This window comes from Schistocerca serialis, chromosome 2, assembly GCF_023864345.2.
Source record: "Schistocerca serialis cubense isolate TAMUIC-IGC-003099 chromosome 2, iqSchSeri2.2, whole genome shotgun sequence".
Taxonomy (NCBI): Eukaryota; Metazoa; Arthropoda; class Insecta; order Orthoptera; family Acrididae; genus Schistocerca; species Schistocerca serialis.
In genome coordinates, this window is record NC_064639.1 from 284297499 (window position 1) to 284320755 (window position 23257).

Sequence of the window (23257 nt, forward strand, 5' to 3'; positions counted from 1 at the left end):
CTTGTTTTTCCTTGCCCTCGTAGCAAGTGGGTCACACTCATCTTTGGGCTTGGATCATTAACTACTCCTTTCTAGCCTTCCCAAACCTACCCCTCTTTATTCCCTCAGAAAGAAACTAGTAACTCTGAAAGCCATTGATATTTTTTCTCTTTGAAATGTGCTTATTGGCAATAATGGAATTTCACTTCTTGAAGATAAGTACTGGCCAACCATTCTGTGGCTTTGTAATTTTATAGTCTTTTTTTATTTATTTATTTATTTATTTTTAAGTGAATTTTCCTTTTGATACAGCCGATTGCATTGATCACTTTTTTGTCTTTTCTGTATATCTGTAATTCTTGCCTATCAGCGTTTTTTCATTATCCCCCTCCCCGGCGTTCTTCCATCGGTGCTGAGCAGTCTATTGTTATTGTTGGGCGAACTAAAAACTTTGTTTGATGATTTACTTTCATCATTGAACAATGTTCTCTCTCTGTTCAACAATCATTTTCCAGTGTTGGGTATCAACAGTTTTGTCTTGTTTGGCCACTTTTTTTCTCTATTTCCGTGCTGTTATTTGCTTTCACTAGTCTAATGACTGTTTTGTGTGTCTTATTTTCTGCACAGACTTTTCAGTGTCCAATTTGCCTGACATAGAGACTTCATCTTGTCTTTTTTCCTCTTTCAAGTGGTCCTTCACTAGTCTGTCATCTCATATTTTTCACCAATCTTTTAATCTTCCCATACCCAAATTCAGTGGTAAATGCCCTAGTCAGAATGTCTCCTTATTCACCCTTAACCTTAATTGTAAATATCACATCACCATTCAATCACGACTTACAACCAACAGAGTGAACACCAAACCCTGCGTAGAACAGTTCTAACTCAAATCCCAAAGGTATCCTTCTCCTCTTCCCAAAAAATCATCTGCTTAAGGTAATCCATCCCTATCTCCCAATCTTTCCTGAAAAATATCACCGAAACCTCAAATCAGACCTGTCCAAGAACTGAAGGAAGACCAGTCCGTCGTCATACTCTCTGCAGGCAAAATCTCCACTTCACCACAATGAGTATATGGTCCAGGGGCTTCAGAGCTCTTGAACACCTCAACATACAAAAACTGCTCTTCATGACCACATTGCTTCCATACAGACAGAGCTGCAGTAAATCCTTACAATCCTAGGCTACTCACAAGGGTTCACAGTCACACATGTAGAAGTCGTTCCCTCTCGTAACCCTCACACCTTGACCTTCTGCCTTCTTCCCAAATTACACTAAAAAACCATACCACTGTAGCTGGCATCAAAGCCCGTATTCAATGTGTCTCAGGCCTTGTAGACCAACATCTGTAACCAATCTCCCTCAGCCTCTCATCCTACAGAGAAAACCACAATCACATCAAATATTGTCTTAAATCCATTTCCTTCCACCTGGAACCCTCCTTGTCACTTCTGATGTGATCCTATTCTACACAAACATCCCACATGCATACAGCCACTTAGCCATAGAATGCTCTCTCTTCCAAAAAGCATCTGAGAGTCTCCCTAAAACCTCATTTATTGTAATTCTAGCTAAATTCATCCTTATCCTAAAGTACTTCCCATTTTCAAGGGCCAAAGCTACAAACAACAAGGGGCCAAAATAGGAGTCAAGACGACCAAGTCCTGCACTAACCTTTTAATAGTTCGCATGGAAGAGGCATTCCTCGAAACACGGTAGCTGGGTTCCTGGCTTTGTGTAGACTTGTGGAGGACATCTTTGTGATCAGTTTGCAGAATAAGAGAACTTTCAGTGAAGAAAAACTGGTTTGCTTTTGTTCTACAATATTACTTTCATTGTGTTAACCAGTTTTCGGCTTACAAGGCCATCTTCAGACATTTACTGAGTATTGTCACCAAAGAAGTTATGTAACTTCTTTGGTGACAATACGCAGTAAATGTCTGAAGAGGGCCTTGTAAGCCAAAAACTGGTTAACACAATAAAAGTAATATTGTAGAACGAAAGCAAACTGGTGCTTTTCATTTAATATAATGTTGTTCTACCAAGAACAGACGGAAGATTCTATTAACATTAAGAAAAAACCCCCAGTTCCTTGACTCATTTTTACCAACTCAAATTTACCTGGTCCTTTTTAGGATTCTGAACCTCAATCAGTGAAAACGGAACCCTTATGGTATCACTTTCATTGTTCATCTGTCTTGTCTGTCTGTCTGAATGTTAAAAACCCTTTTTCTAAGGAATGAGTGGACAAGGTATGTTGAAATTTCTCAGTTACTAAGATCTGTGTCTTCTTGGTGAAGTAAAAGTTGCTCAAAAGATATGGCCATGTAGGTCCCATATTTTGGTACTCGCAAACTCACTCATCAAACCTGTAGGGTACTTCCTGTTGATCTAGAATTATATCACACACAAAAAATTTTGCTATCCAATGTCAAATTTTAGATTATAACATTCTCGAAAGCCTTGGAATTCCAGGGACCGATATCATGCCAGTATCAGTTTCAATAACAGGCATAAATTGTCGATTTTCAATTGCCAGAATGGATTCACTGTCTATATACATACTTGAGTTTATACGGAACTCTCAGTTAGTGAGGCCTACTAGCATTTGGCTAATTTTTTAAAATATAAAGCCACCTTCCTGAATGGGACCTTCATCACATTGAAGCCTACATCCAAACCTCAGTCACTCTAAAACCTACAAATAAGCAAAAATATCTGCACTTTTAACAGCTACCATACTTTCCACATCAAACGCTCACCTCCCCACAAGCTAGGTGTCTGGCAGATGTATCTGCTTCACTGTTAAGTCCCCCAGTACTTAAACCAACAACTACTCTCAGGCTTTCCTCACTCACAACCACCACACAGATCGTATCCACAAACAAATCTCCTGAGCAGTATCCTCCACTCACCCTCTTCAACTTTTATATTAAACTTAGTGTTTTTTTATTGTTAAATCATGTGCTGTGAATAAGGATGGAGAACATGAATAGTTGCTCCAGTGCCCAATTTTCTGAGGCATTTTCATCTTTCGTGGCCTTATTAATAGCCGTAATTCAATTTGGGGTTCAGATATCCATCCATGTTGTCATTTCACTCTCTTCTTCATTCTAGCTTACAATCGTGTAATTGGGACCTTATTTATTATTAGGATATGCGCACATCACATAATCCATTGGGTATATTTGAACTGTATTCTATGCTACAAGTAATGTACTCATTACTCATATGCAGTTTTCCAACTGAGTGCCCTGCTATGGTATTGAAGGTTATCCTACTGAACTTTACATAAAAAGGACATTGTGTAACCTGTTCACACCAGCATGCGCAGTCAGTGGCTCACACTTGACTCTATCAATTATGTTACTGGCAATACTTCAACATATGCTGTATTAAAACTTTTACGCAGCATGGATGTGGAATACTTTGGCTGTGATGACAAAATGTGTCATGGTGTATTTCCTATCAGCCAGGTGCAATGAATAGTTGAGAATACAATTTTGTATAACCCTTCAATAAGAGAGCTTTCTGAGCAAATGGTACATCACATAATAAGTGCTTTAGTGAAAAATTATTTTGTGAGACCCTAGTATTCATGGTGAGTAACTTCTAGCTGTTTCTTTGACTATGAAGATCCTGTTTTGTAGACGTAGTTGTGCTACTCGCACTCACCATTTTTACAGTTTTAATTGTTGAATGTGGTTGTATGTGACCTTCATAGATTCATAATGCTTTCTAAGTTTTCTGATATTTTAACAAATAATACTGTTCATATGGGTGATTAATTTTCCTTTTCTAGAGAGTTGTTTGTGTGAATAAAGCTGAGGACAATGAAGTACCAGATGGTGATCTGACTGAAGAAGAAATTCAGCAACTGACGGAAGAGGAATTCTATAGCAAGTTAGCAGGAAGCATTGCACCTGAGATTTACGGCCATGAGGATGTTAAGAAGGCTTTGTTATTGCTTCTTGTTGGTGGTGTAGACCGCTGTCCAAATGGCATGAAGATTAGAGGTTAGTTTTATGCGAGTTCTGTTGCTTTGTGTCACTGCACATTACTCTTGTCTCTGTGCAGGGAAAGTTTACAGGAAATCTCAAATTAGTGTTCGTAATTTTACTTAAAATTAAATGTTGATATCCAAAATTTGTCTTCATTTTGATTAGTAAACAAGCATTTGTTTTTCTCAGGCAATATCAATATATGCTTAATGGGAGATCCTGGTGTGGCCAAATCACAGCTACTATCATACATAGATCGATTAGCTCCAAGAAGTCAGTATACAACTGGCCGTGGATCATCAGGTGTTGGTCTCACTGCCTCTGTCACCAAAGACCCTTTGACTGGCGAAATGATGTTAGAAGGTGGAGCCCTTGTGTTGGCAGACCAGGGAATATGCTGTATAGATGAATTTGATAAGATGGCTGAATATGATCGTACTGCCATTCATGAAGTCATGGAACAGCAGACAATTTCTATCGCAAAGGTGAGTGTAAAGAAGAATGGACTTAACATTTCTTTTTGTGTGTTCCTGAAGGTTTCAAAACTTAAATTTTGCTCAAAACAACTTGTTCCCTGGATGAATAGGGCAGAATTAATATCAGCAAAAACCTCTACATGAAAAGATTAGGCTTACTTCTGGGATCATAAAATGGAGATGTTTAAAATGAAATGGGCTCAGGTGTAAGGTAACTGGTAAGTTGAAGATGGGCCTCAGAAAGATATCAAAGAAACATCAGTCTAGTTAATAGTGTTTGCTAACAGAATAAAGTACTGAAGCAGGAGTCACTTCATTCTTAATTGATGAAGGAAACAAAAAGGGTTACTGGGTTGTGGTCTTTGCCCCAAAAACAGGTATTTAATAAAAGGATGATTACAGTTTCTACATGTGGAGCAATAAACAAGTTGCTGAAATTAAATATGTTCATTTGCATGATCCTCAGCAGCAGAAGCTGTTATCATAAATTATCATTGGTTTCTCTCTCTTAAGCTTACTGCAATTAGAGATAATTTTATACCAGACGCTTTTTGATTTTATTTACAACTCATCTTCTGTGCCCATTCTGGAAATATGAATATACAGGGCTATTACAAATGATTGAAGCGATTTCATAAATTCACTGTAGCTCCATTCATTGACATATGGTCACGACACACTACAGATATGTAGAAAAACTCATAAAGTTTTGTTCGGCTGAAGCCGCACTTCAGGTTTCTACCGCCAGAGCGCTCGAGAGCGCAGTGAGACAAAATGGCGACAGGAGCCGAGAAAGCGTATGTCGTGCTTGAAATGCACTCACATCAGTCAGTCATAACAGTGAAACGACACTTCAGGACGAAGTTCAACAAAGATCCACCAACTGCTAACACCATTCGACGATGGTATGCGTAGTTTAAAGCTTCTGGATGCCTCTGTAAGAGGAAATCAACGGGTCGGCCTGCAGTGAGTGAAGAAACGGTTGAACGCGTGCGGGCAAGTTTCACGCGTAGCCCGCGGAAGTCGACGAATAGATCAAGCAGGGAGCTAAACGTACCACAGCCGACGGTTTGGAAAACCTTACAGAAAAGGCTAAAGCTGAAGCCTTACCGTTTAAATTGCTACAAGCCCTGACACCCGATGACAAAGTCAAACGCTTTGAATTTTCGGCGCGGTTGCAACAGCTCATGGAAGAGGATGCGTTCAGTGCGAAACTTGTTTTCAGTGATAAAGCAACATTTTTTCTTAATGGTGAAGTGAACAGACACAGTGTGCGAATCTGGGCGGTAGAGAATCCTCACGCATTCGTGCAGCAAATTCGCAATTCACCGAAAGTTAACACGTTTTGTGCAATCTCACGGTTTAAAGTTTACGGCCCCTTTTTCTTCTGCGAAAAAAACGTTACAGGACACGTGTATCTGGACATGCTGGAAAATTGGCTCATGCCACAACTGGAGACCGACAGCGCCGACTTCATCTTTCAACAGGATGGTGCTCCACCGCACTTCCATCATGATGTTCGGCATTTCTTAAACAGGAGATTGGAAAACCAATGGATCGGTCGTGGTGGAGATCATGATCAGCAATTCATGTCATGGCCTCCACACTCTCCCGACTTAACCCCATGCGATTTCTTTCTGTGGGGTTATGTGAAAGATTCAGTGTTTAAACCACCTCTACCAAGAAACGCGCCAGAACTGCGAGCTCGCATCAACGATGCTTTCGAACTCATTGATGGGGACATGCTGCGCCGAGTGTGGGAGGAACTTGATTATCGGCTTGATGTCTGCCGAATCACTAAAGGGGCACATATCGAACATTTGCGAATGCCTAAAAAAACTTTTTGAGTTTTTGTATGTGTGTGCAAAGCATTGTGAAAATATCTCAAATAATAAAGTTATTGTAGAGCTGTGAAATCGCTTCAATCATTTGTAATAACCCTGTATAATATGTTGGTATATTTTGGTTTGTATAGATTAAAAACCGCATTTCTTTATAAATCCATCGTGCATCTTACAGTGTTTAGATAGTTCACATATTCTGCAAACCACTCCCTTTCTTCGTTGCACACTCGGCACATTATTATTACATTTTATGCCTTTTCATTAGTTTTTCCTGTAGGTTGTGAGTGTTGCCAACCTTCGAAATTATTATTATTAGATTGGTGGGGAGCAGAGACAAAAGTTTGTGTGCATGTGTGTAAATTAGCATTTATGTATTACATGCTCTGCAGAGATAAGAATAGGAGAGAGGGGGTTGATTATAGAGAAAGTAACGCGGAGGAGATCTTAAGTGTGACTTGTTCAACATGGTTCCACCAGTGGGATTCCTAGTAGTATGTGGAACCATAGCAAACATATTTATGGGCCATGCAAAACAAGTCATTTTTAACAAAATATTGTCAGATAGGTTTAACATCATATACTGGATCAGGTATATGGGTAATATCTTGTGCCTGATATGAGGCAGTCAAAAAGTTTCTGTTTGAAGAATATTTATACCTATCAGGCAAAATCACCGTGGGCTGAGCCAATCAGTCCACCGACACTTCAGGTTGAAGATACTGATTGCGTAAAACACCGTGTCCTTCTGTGTGAAGAGGTCCATAACTGCATGCTGCCCATCCTACAGGAATTGTCGGCCCATCAAAGTGTGATAATCATATGGGGAGAGATCAGGACTATGGGGCAGGTGCTAGAGTATCTCCCGCTTGTCCATAATGGATGTGGCTAGCCTCCCAGATTGACCAACTTCTTGTGTTGAATTGCAACCAACACAGAATTTGATGCACCATTTCACAATGGTGGTTTTCAACAGGCATGCAGCCCCCAACACATTCTTCAGTGGATGTCTAGTGCCGTTTGTCTGTTTGGATACATTTAGTAATGAAGTAGCCTTAGTTCAAATTTCCGCATTTGCTGCACACGTTGGAAAGACACAAATGCCACACTAATCCCGTGCGTACATGTCAGTGTTTATATATCAGCAGCACATTCACACTGTTGCATATACGCTGCAACAGTGCTCTGAAACTGAAACTTTCATGATCATCCCTTATGGGTAAAACAAACACTAAAATTGACCAGTAACATACAGAAATAAATTCTGTTCATGGTGGATACATTTTGCAATAGAAAAAGAGCGACTTAGGCAGTTAAATTTCTTGGACATTACCACAAAGGATCAGAAAAGCCTACACACATTTGAGACAAATGCATTAATACACCAGGCATCAAATTGCCCAAACTCTCACAAACAAGGAGCACTCACATGCACCACTGAGCAAACATAGTACCATTAGACACAGGCAGCTATAAAAAATTAATACCATAGTACATATAACCACAAGCAAGGGGTGAAAAGAACATTTAGTAAAAAGCTGAATAATAAAATCAAGAACAGGAAAGTGCAAACATCCAGCCATCACCAATGCAAGTACAGAATTCCACACGAACATACATACGAGACACAAGAACAGGAATGACACAAAAGGAGAAAGAAAGAGAAAACAAAAGATGGTGTACAGTGATGTACAACCACAAATACAGAATATCCAGTATTTTCAAAAAACAAGGCAAAAAATACCCCACCAAACTAACAATTCAATTCAAAGGTACGTCCAAAAAAAAGATGGGGGAAAAGATATCTATATCAGAAATCAGGAGTATACCAACTGAAATGTAATACATGTGGTGGAAGATACATAGTCAAATCAAGAGAACATTTGACACCAGATATAAAGAGTATGGAAGCTTAGGACAAATCATTCAACTTTTGCAGAACACTTGCACCGCCATAAAATTACCATCAAAGTCATGCACGGAACACCTTCCTACACTACAACAAAACAACCGCATTTTGAAAACCGTAACAGAAAAAAAAAAAAATCATAAATAATAACATCGTCAGTGGAAGCAGGAGGCCATCTTATATCTTTGAGAGCCTAGTATTCTTTCAGAACCCTTCATTGCTGAACTGGCTGAAATTGGTTATCTGTGAAACGAACTTACGATCTAGGCAGTACAGTGTTCTAAAAGGATACTTGACTTTCGGCACTCAACATGACATTAAATATAGATGTTCACCACCCCCTACACAATGTCACCCACTCACTGCGTCCCACCCACACCACCTTCCACACACACATTCAAATACATAAAAAAAACTTTCATGCATTGGCAAAGCTCACAACCTACATGAAAAACAACATGAACATTTTAATATGGTGCTGAGTGTGGAACACATGCAACTGCAGTTCTATTCACAAAGTGAGTTGAAGTGGAAGTAATGAAAATGCAATGTAAGAAAAAGTGCCTTCAAAAAAAGCAAACTTTGCCACCAAGTGTGAATGCACAAGCAAGTTTCTTTCAACCTCAAACACCCCCCCCCCACACACACACACACACACACACACACACACACACACACACACACACAGTGAAGGAAGAATCATGGGTTTGCAGAATATGTAAACAAGAGGCAGGAACATCGTAAGCTTAAGACAGAGAAACCAGTGATACTTGCTGAAGTTTATTTGTGTTTCCTAATATTTTGTTTTTTGTCCTACTTCAGTATGTGCCAAACATTTTCTACAGGACGATTGCTCTTCTTCAGTTGCATATGTCTAAATAAACCCTTTGAGGCAGACAAGTGGTTGCTTTCTTCTTTAAGTGTAAGTAAGGATAGTACCGCCGGTGAACACATAGCAATTTGTGTGCGCATGGGGGGGGGGGGGGGGGCAGATAAAAAGCCTAAAGGATTCATATACTATACAAGCACAAGCACTTTCACATTTCCAGTTTGCTTTTCATGAATCCAACTCTCTTCTTTTTCTCAACAGAAAAAATTTTCTTTGGATAGAAATTTAATTTTGATTCTTAACCCCTTAACAGCTGAAGACAAGTAAACTTTACATACTCTGCCCTTCCACAGGTGCTGAAGGAGTGTTTAAATGCAGTACCTGTGTTTTCGTGAAGTGCCATTGACGTGTTTACTGGTCGTGTTCCATTGACCCCTCACTGCTGCGGACAAGTTACTTCCGTATCTCGGCAAATAAAAACATTTTGAGTATTTTTCATACAATATACATGCCTCATTGCATGCTGTCAAGTGCAGAAAATCTTGTTTCACTATTATGAACCATTTATGAAACATGTTATGACAACATGATTTGCAATGCACAAGGACAGAAATTGGCACAATAAATGGGACTGGCCTCCTGATGTAAAACTCGATAACTTACAGAACGAAATAAGATACTGTTCTGCTCTCAGTTTTAAATAAAATTTCATTATCTTATCTACATTTGATACACTGTAATATATGAGCTAAAATCAGTGCGTTTCTAATTCTGCAAACTCATTACAAATTTTTTGAGTGAGTGATAAGTGTCTCACAGTAGTGGCAACCCCAGATTGCAGCAGTCGACGATCCTACTGCCATAACAAACCCACTTCCAGCATGGAATGCAGAGATCATGTTGGTAGCAGAAAAAGGGTTAACTTAAATGAGTGTCAGGGGAACTTTGCTTTTGAATGTAAGAAATGATTATGTAATCACATTGACAAATGTGTTGAGGTTAAATATCTGCTGTGTCTGTTGGACATTTAATTATATATGTATTATAATTACTGTCTCAATTTTTTTTAATTAACATGTAGCATGTTTGCCTTTTTGCCGGCCGCGGTGGCCATGCTGTTCTAGGCGCCTCAGTCCGGAACCGCGTGACTGCTATGGTCGCAGGTTCGAATCCTGCCTCGGGCATGGATGTGTGTGATGTGCTTACGTTACTTAGGTTTAAGTAGTTCTAAGTTTTAGGGGACTGATCACTTAAGATGTTAAGTCCCATAGTGCTCAGAGCCATTTGAACCATTTTTGCCTTTTTTTCCTTTTTCAGGCTGGTATAATGACAAGTCTGAATGCACGTGTGAGTATTCTTGCTGCAGCAAATCCAGCATATGGTCGTTACAATCCTAAACGCTCTGTGGAACAAAATATCCAGCTACCTGCAGCCCTTTTGTCACGATTTGACCTACTCTGGTTAATTCAGGACAAGCCGGACAGGGATAATGATCTCAGGTACATGTAGAAACAAAATATTAATTGCTTAAAAGTATCATTTTTAGGTCCTTACATATCTGGATAGATTTTCTTGGTTAAGAAATAATTAAAATGTAATTACTGACAATCAATATGCAATTAATTTTAAGGTTTTGCACAATAACCAGACAAGTGACATTTTTTTGGGAAGCTCGTTCATGGCCTGAGGTTGTACTATCTGATGCCAACGTATCATTCTGTGCAAGATGCAGCCAAAATAGTTTATTATTTCTCTGGTACGGCAAACTGGAAGTTAGCTGTTACCTCATTGATACATTTGTTTTGGAATTTCCTTAATAGATTAGTTCAGCATGTGTCCAGATAATAAAGGCAATAATAATGTATCTGAACAACTGTGGAATTCCTGGTTTAGGACCAAAAGATAGGTTGTACTGAGATGACAAGTTACATAGTATTCATCTTAGTGCAGCCAACACTGTAGATTTAGTTAGAAAATTATGTGGAGAAGAAAGTTTGACCAGTTGTATGTCTGTCACATGTTGGTAGTTACAGACTTGATCAGATGAAAGCTATGGGAAGCTTCTCTAGTGTTGTGTTTGTGTGTGTGGGTGCGTGGGGAGTGGGAGATTTTCATTTCTTATAGGCAAAAAGTAATAAAGATGTCAACATGGCAAGTAATATAAAGTTTCCTTTGTTTTGTTTCTTACACAGGCTGGCTCATCACATTGCTTATGTTCACCAACATTGCAAACAACCACCGATGACATTCAAATCAATGGACATGCAGTTAATGCGGCGTTACATTGCATTATGCAAGAAAAAGAATCCTGTTATTCCTGAAGAACTGTCAGATTACATTGTTGGTAAGTTGGACTGTTACTGCTAATTCTATTTCTAGTTACAAGTATAATGAAGAAATGTCTTTTGCTTCTTCTGGAGCTTATCTGTAATTGTGGTTGTTGGCGCCCTCTTTTTCCACGAGCTCTCTCTGATGTAAATATACATATACTTATATAACGCGATTATGATTACTTGTATACGACGATGTCAAGTAAATGGGTTGGTTGTTGTTCATTAAGTGCAGTGTAGTAAACCAGAATTTCACCAAAAATTTTCCCTTGTGTATAATGTGACTTCCACTTCTGATAAAATGAATATGTATGAAAAATATACAGATGTCACTGTTTTGAATTCAATAGCACATTGTAGATTCTCCTGCAGCTGGCTAGGATAAGTCAGGGGGAGGGGAAGGACCATGTCAGGCATAACATTCCATAGCAAGCTGCAGGTTAATTATTTTCTTATTTTGCTCTGGTTTGAAGAAGCAATTTAAGTGAAGGTTTCCAATTTCATTTAGTTGCCTGTACTCTATTTAGTATATAATTCGGAGACTGTTGTTCAGAATTGTTGGAATAGGTCATGTTGAAATAATTTTAAAAAATTAATGCTTGACAAAATGTTTATTAATGAAGTTTTGCAGGTCTACCTAGTTTCACCAGTCAAAAGTTCTGGATGGAATACAAAGAATGGAAGGTGTAAAAAAAATGCCTCTCACCATTCAATTGAGCAGTCAAAAGGAATGAAAACAAAATTAAATTGTCAGTAAACGTTTGGACAATTTCCTCCTCTCAAGCTAACAGACAGACAAAACAAATACACACTGCTACATTGTCCTGGTGTGGTAGCTGTACTGGGTAGAGAAGTGGGCAAGAGGAGCAAGGAGAACGCTCCTAGTGATGTTACTTTTACCCAATTATTTTCAGGAAGCTTTTGCCATCAATGAGTTACTTCTATAATGTATTACAATATTGTCAGTGATGTGTTTCATAATGCAGCATGTAGTTTGATTTATTTTGCTTGACTGTCAGGCCCACAACACGTAGTTTCACTTGCTTTGGTTGTTTGCAAGGCCCGTAAACCCTGCCTTATTTTCTGCAGTTGCAAACGAATGAGGAGTGTGGAATACAAAGATTTATCATTAACAAGAAAACAGAGCCTCAAAGGGAAAAATAATTAAGATTAAACTCCTCATACATAACATGTTAAGAAAGAAAAAGTCTCTGAAATCTGGTGGAGCTAAGCTATGCTGAATAATGTCACTAGTCATTTTTTCATGCCACAGCTGACCTCTCCATCTGACTGGTTTCTACTTGTCATAGAGGGTTTTAAACACTCGAATCTACCTGGATAATGCTACACAGGTTTAGCTGGGATACAGTGTTTCGGACATCTTGAAGGAAGTTCGAAGTTCTTGGGTGAGCAGTAGGTTGTTGAAATATAGTCTGCTTCACTGCATTAAGGATGCTAACAGAACAGTTGTCACTTTGAAGTACTATTCTGTGAGGAAGACACACAGTTTTCGTAAACTAAAATTGCCCTGGAATACACAATCATGTGATGAGGTGGACATTATTGGTATTAAACTGCTGTTCTACCTGCTGTATGTTCTGAGTACAGTGCCAAGTATTACTTAACCTGGAAAATAAATCAGACAAATGTTTATATTGGTAAGAGAAATATGGCAAAACACCTGGTATTGCCCGCAACATATTGTGGAGAGCTGCTTGCTGCTGCTATTACTGCGATAGGAGCATCACAGTGATGACCCATCCAGATAACCAAGCACTTTGAAACATCTGCTTCTGGGACACAGGGAGGCAGACTGGTCTAATATCGAAATCTGCCTCACAGATAAAACGGTTGCTGGTATGCCATCCATCATGTCTGTTGTTTAGACAGTTTTCCACATCCACTTAGGTAAATACCAGGATGGTTCCCGCATCCCACTTCACATTCACAATGTGCAAACACATCTAGACACAGACAGAAGGGATAAATGGATTTAACTTTTTAACATGTCACATGTCTGTAGGAAACAGTGATTTCTCGACTTAATTCTTTGAAGTAGTTGCCACAGGTGAAACTTGTTATAGGAGGACACTCCCAATAGGTCCTGTGTATTGGAGTTCCGTGAATCCTTGGCTGGATCCTGCCTTTGCTACTGCTGTGTGATTAAAAAGATCTGTGAGCCTGAGTTACCAGAACATGCTAATCATTGTCAATCCTGAGATAAGGTTGATGACATGGACTAGGAAGTGGGGGGGGGGGGGGGGGGCATTTCTGGCCAGAGTGCAGAGACTTTCCTTCTGTAGGCAGTGTCTCATGATGCAGCTTTTGCACTAATTACATGTAACACCACTTTATGCTTCAGTTACTAGTCATGACTTAAGCAAATGGGCCATTTGCAGTCAGAGCAAAGGAGCAACTGTAAAACTTTGTGTGTAGTGACCTGTACTGCTAAATATTACATGTTGTAATCATTTAAAATAGAATACTATGAGTTACCCTCATCTGAACAGGGGTATCACTATTATAGCAGTTGTTTTTCTTTATTTTGAATTTTTAATTAACATCCAAATTGAAATTGTAATCTTTGGTTTAAGAATGTATGTGATCCTGAGTATCTTGCTGCTGAGATTGTTTGAGTGACATACAGATCATAACACAACAGAATGTGTGTCAACCATAGTTGGTAATATTGCCATATCTGGAACTGCCTAATATGTAATAATCATTTTTCTTTCAGGTTCATACGTGGAAATGAGAAGAGAAGCACGCAACAGCAAGGATGTCACGTTTACATCTGCAAGAAATCTGTTGGCGATTCTTCGCTTGTCAACAGCTTTGGTAAGCTGAACATAAGACATTGCACTATTACCACTATTGTCCCACAGCAAACTGAACTTGTCATGAGGTTGTTTCCTGCGCAATTGTTCTGATTTATGCTGTCATTAAATCAGTAATGCTGACTGTGTGCTTAAACTTAAAATTATGTTTAAATAGATTTTTCTCTTTGGTCATCAGAACAAAGAACTACAATAGAATTATTCAATCTTGTGCCGCAAGACAACTTTTTACTAGGACAATGCAGTAATTTCAGTTTATATGTGGGTTGGTTTCTTACAAAAAACTAGGTTATTGAAAGCAAATTGTTGGCAAATAGAATAAATTTCAACTTGCATGTGAGTTTTTGAACAATTAAGTGCTGTGTGTGGATTGTGCTGTTTTGCAATCAAATATTTCTGTGTGGATACAAATGAGTAGGAACCTTAAAATATTGCCTCTGTTTTTGGCGAAATCGGTATGTGCCTGCTTGAGCAGCTACTGGTGGTACAAATTTGAAAGGTTGCCATGCTGTGTGCCCAATAACAAAGTATTGGTGCTTTGAAATTGTCATAAAAAGAGAGTGGTGGTGGTGGTGGTGGTGGTGGTGGTGGTGGTGGTGGTGATAACAATGATGATGTAACAAGAGCTTCTTGACTGGAGTGTTGCTTGTGCAAAAACTTCAACAGTTTTTTCCTTCCTGAAATAGTCTATGCTTGTTTTCTTCTTTTGACTTTATTTGAGCTTTAAACAAAGGAGTTTCTGTGCTGTGGAAGAGTTACTCGAAGCCTCTGATGGACCGTGATTGGTCTTTTCACTCATTCAAAAATAAGAAAATAAAATAATGAGCTATGCACAATGCAAAAGAAAGTGGAGTACATAAAGCATATGGAAACAGCTACTGCTCAGTTGAGTGCCGAGACTTATCACCCAGCCATAATACAAAATGGCTCCCCACTTCAAACTGCCATATTAAAATGCCCATGTAACACCGACTTCAGCTACAGACAGATGAACGTGTTTCTTCGTCCTAAGATGCTAGGTCCCATGGCAAAGTCGTACATTGCAATAAATGGTGTGTATACTATACAAGGTGGGTAATGCAACCAATTTCTTTCTTATGCAGTAATACACTGCAGCACATGCTAAGCTGCTGGATTAGGTGGAGGGAGGTGTTAGATTTAAAACATGGCTGTGTTGTTACATAAAATGGCACAATGGGTTGTTCTGTGAAGCAACAGTATGCTATCAAATTTTGTGTTAAATTTAGGAAGTCCACAACCGTAATATTTCCGTTAATTCAGCAAGCCTTTTTGGGAGCGATTGCTTGTCCACATCTCAAGTTCTCTCGTGGCACAAGTCGTTCAAGGAGGGCCAAGAGGTGGCCACCAATGAACCTCACAACGGACATCCATCAACCTGCTGAACTGATGAAAATGTCAGAGACATTGTCCACTAAGAATTTGTGCCTACCGGGACCACAGTACCTACCGGGACCACTGTGAATGCAGCTTTCTGTTTGGGAGTGCTAAAAAAAACTGAAAAGGACAATTGCACCTTGCCTAAGCAATATTAAGGACTAATGGAACCTGCCTTGTGACAACCCTCCCAAGCCACAGTGTCTTCATTGACAACGAATTCCTGGAGAGGACCCACACTCCATTGCTTCTGTATTCTCCATGCAGTCCTGACCTGGCTCCCCCAGACTTGTTTTGTTTCCTTGCTTAAAAGGAAGTCTGAAGGGGAAACATTGAGATATGATTGAAAACATCCAGGCTCATGTTACATCAGCTCTGAGGACATCAAGGATAAGGCTTTCCAGATCTGGAAACACTGCCTCTAGAATTGTGTTGAAACAGGTGAGTGCTATTTCAATAAAATTTGACTAATCGTACGATTTTTATTGTCAACAACTGAGTTGCCTTACAAATGCAGTCCAAGAAAGAGACCAGGAATGCTGCGTGAAATGGTGCCAATCCATGGTAACGCCTGCCCACATTCTGATAGACTGACAAAAAACGCTATTCAGGAGTTGGGTTCAGAAATCGTTCCGCAACCACCTTATTCACCTATCTTGCACCCTCAGATTTTCACGTTTTCTGCTCTCTGTCGAACATATTTCAAGGAACTTGCTTTCCAGATGATAATGTGCTCCAAATATGGTTCAGTGAGTGCTTTGCCTCAAAACCACGTGATTTCTACAGTCATGAAATCGAAAAATTACCGCAGCATTGGCAGAATGTTGTAAATAGTGAAGGAGAATATATTACTGATGATTAAAGTCTCTGTTATTTGTACCTGTTGTGTTTATTAAACTTGTGGAAAAACACTACGAACTTAGGCATCAACATAACGGTAAGGATTGTACTGACAAATTCACCCATGGGAGTGTGTAGTGAATTGTGTGGTAGGAAATGGTGTCAGTATCGTGAGTATGTAATTTAGATTATTTTTTATATTTTCCAATACATTAGGACCCAGGGAGATGTCTGATTATGTAAGACTCTAGAGAAATCAAAGGTAACGACAATTGATAAACCTGCCTAGGTAACTCACAAGATGTACTGTAGAATTGTTCAACCTGTGTGCTTCACATCACTATCATACAGAAGACCCCTTTGTTGTTTAGAAACAAGGAGGACAGACATGACAAAAGTCTGAAAAAAAAAAAAAAAAAAACTTTAAAAGAGCCAGCTACAAAGATATGTGTGGCAAACTGAATCTCTGAACAGAATAATTTCTTGTCCAGCATATGGAGCAGTTTTCTGCAACTGTATTATTGATTTTGAATAAAATGCCAGCACCACCAGCACTTTTTATTTTAAAAAACCACAACCAGTTTTGGCCCTCAAGGCCATTATCCAGTGGTGTCTACATGGTCCTGAACAACGAAGTACAACAGAATTACTCAAATGGAGCAGTAGGTACCATCAACAAAAAGATGTAGTACGTAAATGTTCAAAACCACTTGTCCACACACTTCATAGAAGCAGCAAATTAAAAAGTAGTGTGATGTGTACTCGTATTAAAATATATGTGATGTAAAAAAAAATGGAATGCCTACAAACATCTTAAAATATCATAACAACATAAATATTGTATGAAATTGTTATGTTATAGAAAATTGATATGTTACATGTACTTCACAGAGGTGTGTAAAAAAAGTAATGAGACTGACAACACTGCAACTGATGAGGCAACAGCCCCCCGTGATTTTTGAGAGCTCTATCAGTGAAGTTGTGTTTTTATTGTGTGTTATGAACATGTAAAAGTGGAATGTAAAGCAGTGTTGTGTCATCAAGTTTTATGTTAAACTTGGAGGATATGCGAGTGTGACCTTTGAAAAGTTGGAACAGGCCTATGGGAATCATTCCTGACCAAGAGCACAAGTTTTTCTGTGGCACAAATCATTTTTGGAAGGCCGAGAACACACTGGAGATGTAGCTCGCTCAGGGAGACCTTCAACTTCAAAAATCAATGAAAATGTTGAATGTTTGCTTGCTCTTGTGAGATCAGATCGACATTTAACAATATGGATTATGGATGACCTGTTAAACACTTTGACCATAAATCAAATTTTGACTTAAATTTAGCACATGCAGAAGGTTTGTGCCAAAAAAACTCTACTGAGCAGAAGGACAATTGAAGAAACGTGCATTGATCTTCTTTAGAGGATTGTCAATTACCACAAATGTCTCACTCATGTGAACACAGGTGATGAATCCTGGTTTTTTGACTATGATCCTGAGACAAAGTGGTAAAGTGAGAAGAGATACCTCCTCGAATGAGCAAATCAAAGATCAAAATATGCTGATTTGCTTTTTTACAGTAAGAGTATTGTGCATAAAGACTTTGTTCCTTCAGAACAAACTGTCAACCAAGTGTTTTACAAAGATATCTTTGAAATGCTCAGGAAAAAGTGAATGGAGTGAGATGGGTCATTGCAGACAAGTGGATGTTGCATCATGACAATGACCCATGTCACACAGCCACTTCCATCACAAATTTTTTTACCTGGTAACATATTCCCGTTGTTCCACAGCCCCACTATTCACCTGATCCGAGTCCTTGTGACTTTTTTCTTTTCCCGCCATTGAAAAATGTCTTGAAAGGAAATCGTTTTGGGACTCTGGAGAACAATCAAAAGAATGTGACTACCATATTAAAGGCCCAACCAGTTGAAGCTTTTCAGCGCTGCCACCTTGATAGGGAACGACAACTCCACCAGTGTATACCTGTTGAAGCGAAATACATACTTTGAAGGATATGGTACTGTTGTTTGAAACAAATAAAAGCTTTGGTAGATGAAAAAATCAATCTCGTTACTATTCTTGCACGCATCACACATCTAAATCATTCTGAGAGATACAAAACAACTGCTGATACATGCCAGGACGTGGCACTTAAACAGGGAGGTCCTGCAGGTGGCCAGGTATGTAAGCACGTGACTAGATAAGAGTTGATGAACTTCTTTAAAAGTAAAACAAAGTAAAGTACAGAATGATATCCAAACATAGGTTAACATGGAGCCATTAAAAAAGATAGTAAAGAGTATTATTACAAAAAGAGAAAGGATAACGCCTGACACTCAGAGACCATACAATGAGCGAAAAGTCCAACTACAAAACCAACAAAATGTTAATATGACAGATAGCCATGAGTATTTGGGCGTGATCTGTTGTTCATAATAAATGGTCCTACCATACTACATAATGAAATACATGCTGAAATTACATTACATCCCAGATCACACAAGAAACAGATTGGCCAAGCACTTGCTCTGACAGGCAACCCTCATCAGGAAACAGCTACCAGGCAGTGGAAGCGTCACACCCTTACTTGCAGCATCAACCATTAGGTGACACTCCCTTCGGCAACATTTATGGCAACCTTGCCTGACTGCTAAGCAGTCACAAGCCACTTTCCACCAGCTGGCAGCTGTGAAGTACAGTTGTTTCTGAGATATTGTTGCTAGAGGACCGAGTCATCTTGACGAGTGCGTGTGAGTACATTAACTGTGGAAGGAGCAGACAGACAATTCCTGAACAAACAATGTTCAGATTTCCCATCAAAGATGAAGAAAGGCAGTGGATTTTGAATTCAGATGAATGAATTAATAGTTACAAGTACGAACTAATGAGAGTCCCAAGCACTTGATACTGTCCAAATTTTAAAATTTACGTGTTTACATAATGCGGCAACTGAGCCTCCCACACAGAAGCCATATGGTACTTTTAAATGAAATCATTATCACTATTTGGCATGTATTTATTTATTTCACTATCGTGATTTCGGCTGTAGAGCCATTTTCAACTGCAAGGTAATTGAAGCCTGTAAAACACATGGATAAAAAAGTGCAAGGCATAATGTGATATTATTTCATAAGCAACGCAACTTGAGAATCAGTACTTAGTTGTGGCCTCGCACTTGAAAATAAGTCCACATCTGAAACTGCGATAATGAAATAAACGAATAATAGAATCTGACAGTCTAATGACAGCAGTGATTTCATTTGAAAAGCATATTATGACTAGAAACCAGATTATACGTATTTGCATGTTGCATATGCATTTTCATATTTGGCTCCTTTTCACCGGTTATTGCACACTTTAACAAAAAACTAGTGATGTTGCATATTTTCACCCTATGTTTACAGTATTTTAAAAATTTAGATGGGCGGTCTCTAACTCGATCTAGTTTTGATGTCTCGTAGATTAACCATGACCTAGAACCAGAACACTAACCGAGAGGCCACTGCTAGTGAAATCATTACAGAAGAGGAAAAGGAACAGGAACAGGCAGGCAGAGTCAATGCTCCTGTGCCCGTGATCCCTGTTAATCCTCTCTGCTGTCATTCCGTACGCGTTGGCAACAATTAAATTAAACTACACAAGCTTTTAGTTACACGTCCATTGTTTCAGTTTAGCTTTCTATTTACTTGTTCACAGTTGAACATGTTTACGACGTGTAATGTGTAACATGTTGCGCGCCATACCGCACGAAAAAAGAAATGTCGTTTTGTGGATAGCTGACCATCCTGGAGCATTTACATATGATGCAATTGTTTTATATTTTTGAGCATGTGAGAAAAACATTTCATGCAAAAAAAAAAAAATGTTTCAAATAGACCAGTGTGTCAAGAGAAATCTTCATATTGCAGGAATGCAGAAGAAAGGATCTTGACGACAACTTTTGACAACAGCAAGTTGCAGTAGCAGGGATTTGTCAAAAAAATTGGTTTAACATGGACCTATGTGAAGCATTCATTGCAAGCAATATTCCTCTTCACAAACTTACAAACCCTTTCCTCAGAGTCTTCCTGAGCAAATATTACTTAAATCAAAATACACCAGATGAATCAACATTGCGTAAAAACTACATACCGACAATTTACGTAAATGTTCTGAAAGAAATACACAATGAACTCAAGGACAGCGTTATCTGGATTTCAGTTGACAAAACTACAGACACTTGTGGCCGTTACATTGCAAATTTAATTGTTAGTGCTTTAAAAGAAGAGCCATCTTCTTCATATTTAGTGGGACGCAAAGAAGTTGAAAATCATTCTACGATTGCCAGATTTGTGAATGAGGGTATTGAAATATTTCCAGAATCTTCTGCTGATGAAAGATTGTTTGTGTTTATTTGAGATGCTGCTCCCTATATGTCAAAGCAGGAAAAGCCCTCCGAGTGTTTTATCCCAATTAGATTCATGTGACGTGCTTTGCTCGTGGAGTACATTGCCTTGCTGAAGAAGTATGTTCCTTATTGTTGATTATAAATAAACTGATTTCATTCACAGAGATAGTGTTTCTAAAGGCTCCTGCTCGCATCAAGACCCATAAAGAAAAACTACAAATGTGCCTTTACCTACAAATGTGCAGTGGTAACTCATTGGGGTATGTGTGTCGAAGCTGTGTTGTTTTACAATGTGTTCAAGCTATGTTATTTTACAATGAACATTTCGAGGCCATTAGAGGGGTAGTAAATGACTTTGATAGTGCAGAGATTTTGGCAGTTTGCCAATGCAAGGAAGCTTTTAATGATTCCAGTATTAAAAAAGACATTGCTATGATCAGCACTCATTTTTCCCATATACCTGCAAGTACTAAAAAGTTTGAAACTCGAGGTTTGGCGTTGAATGAATCTATTCAGTTAATGAATAAAATTATTCTAGTGAATTCCTGATTGCTGGAGGTATTACCAAGAAAACTTAAAGAAAAGTTTGAAAACATTTTAAACAATAACTCAAGCTTTGAACCCTTGTGCCAAATTCATAGTTTTATTAATGGGATGGGTGAAGTTTTACCAGAAACAATAAGTGGCAACATAGCACCCAAATTCAATTACTGCCCAGTTATGTCAGCTGAAGAAGAATGGTCCTTTTCTGCTTATAAAAATGTTTTGAATGATCGAAGACACTCAACTTACTACCAAACATTTGGAACCGTACTTGGTCATTTATGTTTACAACAGTAGAAAAATGTGAAATAAATTGTAAATGATGCTTTGGTCCAATAGTGTTAATTAAAAGTTAATGCTGTTCAAAAAATTCAGGATTGTATGCTTTTCTAAATATTACGGAGCTTTTGAGCGTGCCCCTCTGCATGCGATATTTCTTGAAGTTGATCCTGTACATATTGATTATTTCGCTGTGACTCACTCGCTATCCACTTGTTACCAACAACAGCAGCAAAGAAGGAACAATTCTTGAAATAGGATATGTGTCCCCATTTTGCAAATTTTTAGAAAATAATCCCAGAAAGGACCCCTTCCTAACCTCTACCTGCAAGTATTCAGGAAATGATATCAGCATTCTAAATGTACCAATTTTTCACGTGGCCAGCACTCATCCTCATAACTGATATGCACAGGTTTGACTTCCAGATACAATTCACGCAATAGCTACAACGTTTTTTTATTATTTCATCTTACATATTTCGACACTTTTGATGCATTTTTAAACATTTTTCGTGCATATTTTAATATTTTTATAATGGATATAATCCCGTCTCTAATTATGACTATAGACCCCAACCAAGTAAAAATAATCGTACAATATCATTTCCATGTTCTAAAGCCTTGTACACACTGCATCGAACTTGAGTGAACTAGTGTAACGCCTTGTATACACCACAGCAAATTGAAGTGAACACAAGCGAAAAAGCATTCAAAATATTTACCAGTGATCACTACAGTTTGTTTGTACCTGTCAACAAACGGTTGGAGAGAACACGAAAGAACGAGCATAGTGAGCCAGCTCTGCTAACACTATATGATCTTAGGGTTCCATACCACATTCAGTAAAAACGAAACCCTTTTAAGATCAGTTTGTTGTCTGTCTGCCTGCCTGTTTGTCTGTTTAAAACTGTTTTTCTCATAAATGTATTGTCGTATCTAGTTGAAATTTATGTCACATACTGAAATCTATGGTCCTTGGCGGTGTAAAACATTAAAGTTTCTACATCAATGCAATCAAAAGTTACAGCCAATTAGGTCACATATTTTGATAGTCGCAGACTCACACATCTAAACTTATAGGGTACTTCCAGTAGGCCTAGAATCATGAAAGTTAGCAAGAAGAAAGGTTTCACAGTACAAGTACAGAAAAAAACTAAAACCACTAATTTATAATAATATCACATGAAAAAAATTGTTCTTTTTTCTGCATTCAGGCTGTCTGGGTCACAATGGTTTGTCAGACATCAAGCTAGGGATGATTTTAATGCTCATATGACACATTTCAGAATTTATCAATCGTCAGATAAGTTTGGACAAGATAACAACCACTGTGGATGAGGTAAATTTTATGATTCCTAATGCTGGAAAATCTTCTTTAAGTGCTGAGACAGAGGTTAGTTGTTAATGATGATGATGATGATGATATGGAAAGCATGATGTTTGATGCTTCCAGATGCTGAGACTAAGAAGTAGGTTACGATTTTGCTCATTTTGAAATTGTACCTGTCAGTTTGTGGAGGGGAGAGGGGATTTTTAGTTTTGCTGTTTAGTACATTCCTCTGAATAATAAAACTGAATTAACTTTTATTACTGAATGAACTTCACTTTTATGTTTTC

At 38.5% G+C, this 23257-nt stretch overlaps 1 protein-coding gene across 1 annotated transcript in view; it reads left to right on the forward strand.

The window, feature by feature from the left end:
- The window catches only part of LOC126457048 (DNA replication licensing factor Mcm7), a 63057-nt gene that overhangs the window by 31092 nt on the left and 8708 nt on the right, over positions 1–23257 (forward strand). The window contains exons 8-12 of the mRNA XM_050093038.1: positions 3782–3995; positions 4170–4465; positions 10353–10534; positions 11228–11379; positions 14103–14203. Coding sequence (XP_049948995.1) covers positions 3782–3995; positions 4170–4465; positions 10353–10534; positions 11228–11379; positions 14103–14203 — 945 coding nt within the window. The remainder of the gene's footprint in view (positions 1–3781; positions 3996–4169; positions 4466–10352; positions 10535–11227; positions 11380–14102; positions 14204–23257) is intronic.